At 45.2% G+C, this 10,878-nt stretch overlaps 1 protein-coding gene across 4 annotated transcripts in view; it reads right to left on the bottom strand.

Moving 5' to 3' along the window:
• GRIA3 (glutamate ionotropic receptor AMPA type subunit 3) overlaps positions 1–10,878 on the bottom strand; it is a 292,053-nt gene that overhangs the window by 59,069 nt on the left and 222,106 nt on the right. For all 4 annotated transcript variants that reach the window (XM_069074018.1, XM_069074020.1, XM_069074017.1 and 1 more), the window contains exon 12: positions 10,462–10,660. In XM_069074018.1, coding sequence (XP_068930119.1) covers positions 10,462–10,660 — 199 coding nt within the window. The remainder of the gene's footprint in view (positions 1–10,461; positions 10,661–10,878) is intronic.

The raw sequence follows: 10,878 nt of genomic DNA, 5'->3' as shown, positions 1-10,878 counted from the left end.
TCACACACAGTAATACACATGCTCACATACACAGTAAAACACACACTCACACTGACAAAACACACACACTCACGCACTGTAATACACACACACTCACAAACACACACACAGGCTTTCTCTCATGCACACTTTCTATCTATGCTGCATATATTTGCTTTGTACTTGCTGTCTTCCCCATGAGTAAGCTCATTGTGGGTAGGGATCTAGATTTGTATCCCCAGCTCCTGGCACACAGTAAGATCTTAAACAAATACTTGTTCATTAATTGATTATGCTGTTTTCCCCTGTACAATGTAAGCTCCTTGAGGGCAGGGGCTGTTTCATTTTTGTCTCTGTATTGCCAGTGCCTGGTGCACAGCAGGCACTTGAGAAAGGTTTGTTGACTTGTTGTTGGATGAGTAGGTAGTGAAAACAGAACAATATTTCTGAACTGGAAGGCAGTTTGGAGATCATCTAGCCTAACTCCCTCACTTGACAGAGGAAGAAACTGAGGCCCAGAGAGGGGAAGGGATTTGCCTGTAATCACTCAACAAATAAGAAGGCATCTAGGTGGCGCTGCAGTGCATAGAGTGCCCGGCCTGGAGTCAGGAAGACCTGAGTTCGAATCCAGCCTCAGACACTTACTAGCTGTGTGACCCTGGGCAAGTCACTTCACCTCTGTTTCCTCAGCTGTAAAATAGGGATAATGATAGCACTTACCTCCTAGAGTTCTTGTAAGGCTCAAATGAGATATCTGTAGAGTGTTTAGCATAGTGCCTGGCACATAGCAAGTCTATATAAATGCTATAATTATAATTATTCTTATTCTAGCTCTAGATGGAGGATCCTACTTGGGACAAGTAAGCTGACCCCAATAGGCCTCAGTTATGAGCTCTGTACTTTCTAGTCTTAGAAAGTCTCCTGGGCTACTGAAAGCTTAAGTGATTATTAGTCCAGGGTCACACAGTCAGTCCATGTCAGAGGTGGGATTGGGAACTAGGTCTTCCCTTTTGTATCTGTAGCCAGGAAGGTGCCTGCATACAGTAAGTGCTTAATAAATGCTTTGTAGCCATTCAGCTCTACATCCCTTTGCTCCTGACTGCAAGGCTTGGATGCAGGCATACATTGCTTTCTACCACAGACAAGGCCCAGAAGATTTGTGCAATGAACTGCATCTCAGAGCTGGAAGGGCCCCTGGAGGTTGGTTAATTGCAAACCCATCCCGATGGAGGATTCCCTCTACAATACAGCTACTAAGGCCTTTGTTTGAAGGCCCCAGGTAGCTTGGGGAACAGCCCATGCCACTTTGCATTAGCATAGGGATGGGGAACCTTTGGCCTCAAGGCCACATGTAGCCCTCTAGGTCCTCAAGCATGGCCCTTTGACTTAGAAGTTTGGATTCAGTCAAAGGGCTGCACTTGAGGTCCTAGAGGGCCACATGTGTCCCTGAGACCAAAGGTTCCTCACCCCTGGGCTAGCGTATTGCCAGGAAGGCTCTCTTGAAATCCAGCTGAAATCCACTGCTTTTGCACTGCCCCCCACCCCCCTGTTCCTGGTTGTGCCCTTTGGTCAATCCTTCTTCTGCATGATAGTTCCTCAAATACCTAAAGACAGTTATCATGCCCCCCTCCTAAGGCATCTATTCTTTAGGGTAAACATCCTCAGTCCCTTCAAGGCCTTCACATTTGGCATTCTTTCCCCAGACTGCCTCGAAAGCCAAAGGGCATCCTGGGGCCACACTGTAACAATCTTCACCAGCCATAGAGGAGACAAGCTCATAAAAATATATGGGAAGAAGTGCCAATGGGGTCAGTGCCATGGCCCCCACAGCTCAGGAGACTCTTTCATGGAGTCAGTAAGGGGTGGCTTGGGAGTGGCTAGCTCCCTGAAAGCCAAGAAGAGAGTGAGCCAACAACATTTCTCTGTGAAGCTATCCAGGCTCTCCTGGAAATGAGAGAAATGATTCTTTCTCCTATCTTAATAACCAATGATTGAATTAGGACTAAGGTTTCTTCCCCTTCTATTTCCTTATTCCCTGCAGGCTATTTAGTCAGTCTTTGAAGGGCAGGGCTGATAAAGAGATGAAATCTTGGGCAGATGGACCCCACTGGGAAAACTCAGATCTGTTCAAAAAGTAAAGAAATTTTAGTTTTCATGAATTGGTGGATTCCAGCCCGTCCTGTTGTAGTCAGACAGGTCTGGGTAAAAGTGGATCCCCATCTTTTGTCTAGATCGCCCTAGATGGGGTGACATTGGGTATAGACTAATCAAGACTGAGTGATCAGAGTCACATTCCCAGATGCTCATTAGAATAAGCCCACTTCTCATTATAATATTCATTCTCTCATTACTTTGTAACCAACCAGAGTTGATTTCCACCCTAACATGTATCCTCTTTTCTAAAGGCTTTTTAAGTATTGAAAGTTCCACAGATTAGCTCTTTGGTCACTAAGAGAGACACATGAGCCCATTTTGTTGCTGGTTGTAGTTAATAAAATCGATCATAATTTACCCAGAAACCCTGTCTCTTGGAAGTTTTCTTTTTTTTTTTTTTGGAGGACAATTGGGGTTAAGTGACTTGCCCAAAGTCACACAGCTAGTAAGCGTGTCAAGTGTCTGAGGCCAGATTTGAACTCAGGTCCTCCTGACTCTAGGGCCGGTGCTCTATTCACTGTGCCACCTAGCTGCTCCTTGAACAGGGGTTCTTAATGTTTTTAGTGTCCTTGACCCCTTTGGCAATCTAGTGAAACTTATAGACTCCTTGGAATAATGTTTATGGCCATAAGTATAGCCAAACCAAAATCTGAATTCAAGTCAAACTGAAAAACAGCTATCAATATGTGTATTTTTAAAAAACAGGTTCAGGGATCTCAGGTTAAGAATTTCTGGTGTGACATTTGATATTTGAAGATCCCTCCCAGTCTTGATTTTTTATTTCCTAAGATCCTAATGGCTATGACCCTCAGTGTTCTGTCTTCTAGGGATCCTCTAAGCTCAGACATTCTATATTCTGAGACCCCTGACCAGTTTTGACATGGTATGATTCTAGAAGAGAAGGGGGTGTATTCGAGAGATGCTGCCAAGGTGAAACCAACAGGCCTTGGAAACAGACAAGATGGTGGATGAGAGTAGTGAACAGTCAAGGATGTCTACCAGGTTGTGAGCCTGAGGGACTGGAAGGATGGTATTGACCTCTATAGGAACAGGGGAGGTAGGAGGGCAGGGGAAGAGTTTAGGAGGAAAGATAGTAAATTCTGTTTTGGATGTGTAGAGTTCAAGATGTCCACTGGACATCTAGTCCACTTGGAAATGCAAAATTGGAAATTAGCTGAGAGGTTGGGGCAGGATAAGGAGATTTGAGAATCATTGGCATAGAGATGCTAATTAAATCCATGGGAGCTGAGAAGCTCATCTTCTGAAGTAGGCTAGAGGGAGAAGAGAAGAGGGCCCAGGAGAGAACTCTGAGGGACAGTTGGGACAGTTAGGGCTAGAGGGTAGAACCTGGAGGAAGATCTAGCAAAGGAGACAGAGAAGGAACAGTCAGAGAGGTAGGAGGAAAACCAGGAGAATGCAGAGTATCCTGCAAATCTAAGAGAGAAGACAGTATAGAGGGGGAAAGGGTAATCAATAGTGTCAAAAGCTGCAGACATGGCAAGAAGGATAAGGACTGAGAAAAGGTCATTGGACTTGGCAGTTAAGAGATCACTGGTAACTTTGGAGACAGCAGAGAGTGGGAGAAGGCATCTGAGTAATAGAAAATGAGGAAGAGGGGAAGAAGAGGGAACTCATGGAGAATGGCCTCAATTTTTTTCTGTAAAATATGAGGCAAAGTTCTCAGCTGAGAGTGTGGGGAAGGGGGAGCCATGGGTTATTTAAGGAGGGATGAAGAGACTTGGTGGAGAGTGGGGTAGTGAACTGATAAGGCAGGTATGGAAAGGTTTGCCTGGCAGCAGTGAGGGCCCAATTGGGGTTGTATAACATACATAGTGGACCCAGTCAGAAGGGTTGTGTGATTTTTTTCTACCTTTGTTCAGCAGCATATATATAAGAGTGAAGGCAGTGGTGAAGAGTGGGAGTGACCCAAGCCTGAAGCTTGACCTGACATAATTAGCAAAATGCTAAGGGGCTAGGGATTCCAGAGAGGAGGACCAGTAAGAGCAGGGAGAAAGAAAGGTTTCTCAATCTCCTTCTGCATGAAGTCATGATCATTTGATTCTCTTCCTGACTTCCTGTGCAGATAAGCCCATATGGTTGGTGGGCTGGAATGGTTAGGCAGGGGTGCCATTTAATTTGGCCTGGCTAAGCTCGGCTTTCATCGGCCAACTCTATTTGTGGTGATCTTTTATGAAAGATTTGCTACATGATCAGTTGGGTCCTGATCTGAAATGCTAAAGCAGCTTTCTTAAACTGGCTTCCCTAGACCTTGCAAAAGGAAAGTCAGGCAACCTGGAGAAAGCAGTGTAAAAGGCAGTCTTAATTGGGGTGTGTGTGTGTGTATGACAACATCCTATTCATAGAGGTGGGAGTGGGTAGGAGCCGGAGACCCAGGTAAACATGAGAGTAAAAGTGAAGCTACTCCCTCTCACCAGGAATCAGGCCCTTTGGCAGCTTCTTAGCTCCATTCCTAGCTCCGATATTGGGCTCCATTCCTGCCACATAATTTCATCACTGGGCCTTGTCCCTATCCCTGCCTTCTTCCTTGAACAGAATTGCTGGTTTTCACAAGTAGCTCTAAGGCTATTTTTTCTGCCTGAGACAAAGGCTTGATTGTTCTACCTTAGTTACATCTCTTTACCTTGAGGTAGAAGGCATTCTGATCTCTAGCCAGACTGATTATTTCAGAGTGAGAACTTTCTGGGAAAGTGTCCCTTTCAGTTCCTGACCCCCCCCTGCCCCTCAGCTGCCATCTCTCACTGCCTCATAAAGCCTCTAAGGGCAGCTGCAACCTACTTTCTTTGAGGACCTTCTTCTGCTCCCTCCTTCCCCTCTAGGGCCTTTCCTTCCAATGTTACCTTCCAAGTTATATCTAGATGTTTGTATACATACATCTATATATATATATGTATACATAGACACACACATATATACTCGCACATATAAAACACACACATTTGTTTGCATGTTGTCTCCATCAATAGCTTGTGAGCCTTTTGAGTCCAGGGATCATGTTTTTGCCTTTCTCATATTCCTGGCACTTAACATAGTTCTTTTGGCACAGAGCAAGTGCTTAATATTGGTTGGTTGATTGATTAATAATAGGAATAGCTAAATACAGTTCAAAAGTAGGAATGTCTTTTCATTTGTTTTTTTCTAAGAACACTTCCTCTCCCTCCTTCCCCCTCCTCCCCCTCTCCCCCTTCTCCTGCTCCCCTCCTGTCTCTTCCTCTCCCCCTCTCCCTCCCCTCCTGTCTCCTCTCTTCCTCTCTTCCCCCTTTTTCTCCTCTTCTTTCCCTCTCTCCCCTTCCCCTGCTCCCCTCTCTCCCTTCTCCCCTCCTCTTCTCCTGTCTCCTTCTTTCCTTCCCCTCACTTCTTCCCCCTCTTTCTCCTCTTCTTTCCCCCTCTCTCCCCTTCCCCTGCTCCCCTCTCCCCTCCTCCTCTCCTGTCTCCTTCTCTCCTCCCTTGCTCCCTCTCTCCTCTTTCCCCCTCTTCCTCCCTCTCCCTCTCCTCTCCTCTTTACCTTTCTCTGTCAAACCTTTGCTCCAATCTTCCCTCTTCCCTAGAGCTTTCCTTATAGAGCTATATCTGTGTAGGCTCAAGGATTCTCTGTGTCTGGTAGTGATTTGACCTTGAACATGTATTTGTAAGCGTTTAAGTATTTGACTTGCTTCCCTGCCCAAACAAAGGAAGCCCAGTATAGCAGAAAGAGCACTGATTATGATGTCACAGGACCTGTGTTCAAATCCTGGCTTTGTAGCTTGCTGCCTATGTGACCTTGGGCAAGTCCCTTCCCTTCCTTGGGCCTCAGTTCCTCCACCTGTCAAATGCAGATCAGAAGAGCACCTCCTTCACAGGGTTGTCGAGGCTTAAAGGAGACAATACACATTATGACAGGTTATGATCACCCCTGAATGCCAGCAGTGGATGCCAGAAGCGGCCTGAATCTCGCTCTCCCTGACTGTAGGTCCCACAGAAATCAGGCTAGGGCTCAAATAAACTAGATCTTGGAGCCTGAGACACTGGGCAGAAAGCTAGCAGGGAGACCCAGCAGAGGCACCCCCAGTGTGTGGGTGGCTCCTGCCCCATTGGGATAGTCAGGCATCCAGGGGAGATGGCTGGGCCTGAGAAGATCGATGGTGTGAGATTGTTTCTTACACTCATCCATGGTGGGGTTTCAGAGTGACTGGCAGGAATGAAGAAGCGAGTCAAGGGATGGGCATTTGTGGGTCTTTTCAGACACACATTATTGCTGCAATCTTCACATGGGAAGGACAATCTTCACTCACCACATGTCCTGGGATGGGGGCTTAGGCCAAGTGAATTTTCTAGGGAACTGAAGGGTTCACTCGAACCCCTTTCTTGGCAGAAATCTTTTATACATTGTTTCGCTCTGTGCCTCAGTAGACTGAATCTGGCCGCCCTGACTGCAGATATGGGGAACCTTGGAGTTCTTCGTCTGACTCTCTAGGATCATTGCTCAGGACAGGGGATGGAGAAGGTGCAGGGTACTGGCCTGCTTTGAGTGAGGCCCAAGCCTGGCCATTAACAAAATGGCTCATTTTCTTGTAATTCGCCTCTTTCTCCTAAAAGCAGGTTTTAAAAAAGAGTCTGGTTTGCTGAGAGTTCTGGTAAGCTGACTAGAGTGGTGTGACAGGGAGCAAAAACTACACTGGACTAAAAAACATAGGCTCACAGGCTCACAGATTAAGACTTGGAAGGGACCTTGTGGCCACTGAATCCAAGCCCTCATTTTACAGATGGGGAAACTGAGGCCTAGAGGAGTGACATTTCCGTGATCATACAGGGATCCTACATCTAGAACTCGGTGAGTCTGACTTCTTAATTTCCAGATGAACTGTCACTGGCCGGGTATCTTGACCTTGGGCCACTAATTTCCTTTTTGGAGGTAGGGGGAGAGTGAGCTCAAAAGGCCCTCCTAGCTTAACATTCTTAGATTCTCCAAGCCTCTGATTTCCAGTTAAATGAAGTTATATTGTAAACCTTATGGCCAAGGTTTTCAGGCCTCTAGCCAGTGATGAAGGAGATCTTTCAATAATTAACTTGCTTTGCCCACCTGGTGAATATAGCAGACACTTGCTTAAACAGATGGGCCTTAGCCCTCCAGCCAGAAAGCTAATATATTATTTGACTTTGTCAGATAAGGAGAGGATGTGAGATCTTGGGAGGCGAGCTTCCCCCAGGGCACAGCCTCAGGTCTTCAGTCTGTTTAAGAGCAGTCAGTCCTGGCTGTTCTGAAGTGCCCCATGGTGCCCCAGAGAGTTGGCAGGCTCTGCTGTACTCATGAAGGCTTAACTGGACCTGAGTTTTGTGGGCTGGGAAATGCTTACCTGAACAAGTAGGTTAGCATGGAGGACTCTGGGAAATGAGTTAATGGGTTTCATCTGGTGGGTGCCCCACCTTAGCCCTGGGAGCTCTAAGGGTGTCTTAAAGGGTATCTCCAGAAAGGCATGTGGGGACCCACAGCACCAAGTCATGGTGGCACAGACACCTGCAGCAAGTGGGAGGCCTTACTGTCCTCCATGTGTGTGACCAGGTGTGTGTTGTGTGTGTGTACCTGTGGGTGGGTGTGCACACACTTGTGAGTGAGTGTGCAAATCTCAGAGCACTTAGGTGACTGGCTAGACAAAGATACTTGTTTTCAGATGGATATATTAGATAAAGCAGATAAAAGGGTTTTTTTGGGGCTGGAGTTGTTTGGACCAAGACTCTGGTGTTTCTCAGGTCCTACCTAGCTCTAATTTCTGTGGTTCTAGGTTTAGCAAATTGGGAAAGGGCTAGAATGGTACCATTCCCAAAGGATGACTTGATCTTCCCACATTCTTGGTGGTAGGGGTGGGATAGGGAGGTTTGGAGGTCAGTTTAGGTAGCACAGAGGAGAGTGGGCTGGATATTCTCTCCCCCCCTCCCCTCCTCCCCCCCCCCAAGCTCCTGGTGAGCAATTGGAAAGCTCTGACTCAGACAGAGACACTATTAGAGCTGGAAGGATTCTTAGAGGTGATTTAGTGTAACACCCCTCATTTTACAGAGGGGGAAATTGAGGTCCCTATGAAAATGCCTTCAATTCATGGATTCGTAGATTTAAAGCTGATTTAGAGCTTAAAGATCATTTAGTCTAATCCCCTCAATTTATAGAGAAGGAAATTGAAGCCTAGAGGGGGGAAGGGGATTTACCCAATGTGTAAGATTCTAATCCATCCAATGAAGGACCGGGAGGGTGGGCTTTGCATAAGAAACTGAAAAAAAGCTTGTCTTTTTTTAAAGTTAATTGCTATAAATTCAAGAAACATACTTCCCCCTTTCTATTTCCCATGCAGCAATTGGACAAGCCTTGCTGTAGCACATTTAAGAATGCATTTCTACCTGATTTACTCATGCAGGTTGCTTTAATCCCAATGTTGATTTACTTTGGATGGTCAGCATCAAAGCAAGCAGTTGGGCCCTTTATCTAGGATCCAAACGAGATGATGTTGGTAAACATCCACCCAGTGCTTTGCAAACCTTAAAGCCTACATAAATGTCAGCTCTGATTATTATCACCATGGTGGGGGGGGGGGAAGGGACTGATTCCTGCACTATGAGAGAGGATGGCTTATCTTTTCCTTTTTGCCAGATGTCTTTCCTTATCTAATGTGCTGTGCTCAGTTAGAGCAATTTCTAAGGCGCCTTTTAGGTCTCAATCCTAGGGTTCTCTGCATCTCATGCTATAGAGGGACAATTAAATCCATGACCCGCCTCCTAGACAAAAATGCTTTCCTTCTTGGATCACCTGAGCACGGCTCAAGGCAAGCCAACTCCCTTGGCATCATTCCGTCCGGTCCAATTACCCAATGACAAAGAAGACTGCAGTGAAAATCAAAGTAAATGGTCCTTCCATCATCTCTCCCAGCTGTCACCCCCTCCTCTCTGTCAATTCTGTTAAGGGCACAGATGATAGCTCTTTGCATCCCTTTTCTAATGGACATTTTGCATCTCTCATTAAAGTTGGGGCCTTAGACCCAGTGGAGAACATCTCTCCCCAGAATCAAATATACATACTCTCCTAAATAATACAAAACGCAGCCACAAAGTTACAAACTGAAAAATCGCCTTGGAATATGAAGGATCAGCATATATCATCCATGACTATCTGCCTTTATATGTCAGTTAGTCAACAAGCATTATTAAATATTTACTATGTGCCAGGCACTGACTGTACTGAGTGCTGGGGATAGAATGAAAAAGAAAAACAGCTCCTACCTCGAAGGAATTCATATTCTAATGTGAAGGAGGGAAGGAAGAAGTATTTATTAAGCACCTATGCTTTGTAAATGTGATCTCATTCATCCTTACAACAACCCTGGGAGATAGGTGCCATTATTACTCCCATTTTACAGTTGGGGGAAACTGAGGCAGTCACAGGTTAAGTGACTTTGTTTAGGGTTACACAACTAGTGTCTGAGACTGAATTTGAACTCAGGTCTTCATGACTTCAGGCCCATTGCTCTATCCACTGTACCACCTAGCTAACCGATGGGGAGACAATATACAAATAAATATGTATACACAGGATACATACAGTGCAAATGGAAGGTAATCTCAGACATATCTATCTAATCAAGTTCCATCTCTGTCTTAGGTATAAGAGGAAGTTGTGATAATGGCTGAAACAATCCAAATCCTACAACTGAGAGGAAAGTATACTCCAGCAAGAAGAATGAGCTCCCATTCCTGGGACCTGCTGGCTATTTTTTTCTTCTTTCACTGGTGCCAGCATCTAGGGTGAGTCTTCAAGGAAGACTGGCCAGAAGACTGAGTTTTACTAGTATTGTTGGTAGAAGGAATTTTTCCCCTGAGAGTTTCTTAAACCAATGAAATCATAGGACTAATTAAAAAAAAACTTTATCTGTATCTATGTCTATATCTATTTCAATATCTGTGTCTATACCTGAATATTTAGACCAATTCAAAGGGACATCTACATACATTTGAAAAGAAAATCCATTTCCAACGAGGAATAACTTGCTTTCCTGTAACCCTTCAGTGATTTAGATTTAGATTTAGTTTTAGGTTTACTCAGATTTAGATTGCTGTAGCAACTCAACCCTTTGTGGTATTTCAACTGTGAGAAATGGAATACACTGAGGCACCATTTTGGATTGGTCCCATTTTGAACATCAGAACTTCAGTTACTTCAAAGACCAGTTTCATGCCTTCTCTCCTTTTCCTCTCCCCCTTGGAAATACCATATTAAAAAATGATTTAAATATTTGAATGAAACAACAAAAAGCAGAAGAAGCGGGCCCAAATGAGTGAAAGGTCACTTACCCGGAAGAATTCTTTGGTCGAGCCTGAGTCCAGGGTTCCATAGGCAATCTCAGTCTGCTTGGCCAGATCCTCCGCACTCTCTATGGGCGACACCATCCTTTCCACAGTTAGGAAGGCAGCGAGGTTGGCGGTATAGGAGGAGATGATGATGAGGGTGAAGAACCACCAAACTCCTCCAACAATTCTGCCCGAGAGAGATCTGCAAGAGCCAAGACAAACCCCAACCCAGAGGGGTTGATAAATCTATGAAATTACTTCTGGATAACCCAATTCATCAAAGGGGGCAGGTGATATGAGGGTACACATGTGAGAAAGCCTTTGCCTGAAATAGCATGATGCCAAAATGGATGCTTATTTTCGGAACCAAAATATAGGGGTTTGTTTTTATTTAGGAAAACCTTTTTTTACCTATACTGT

Source organism: Petaurus breviceps, unplaced genomic scaffold (assembly GCF_028583685.1).
Source record: "Petaurus breviceps papuanus isolate PSGF00001 unplaced genomic scaffold, PetGlider_PUasm1.0 90881, whole genome shotgun sequence".
Taxonomy (NCBI): Eukaryota; Metazoa; Chordata; class Mammalia; order Diprotodontia; family Petauridae; genus Petaurus; species Petaurus breviceps.
The sequence above is the reverse complement of the archived record's forward strand: the minus strand, read 5'-3'. Positions and strand labels throughout refer to the sequence as shown.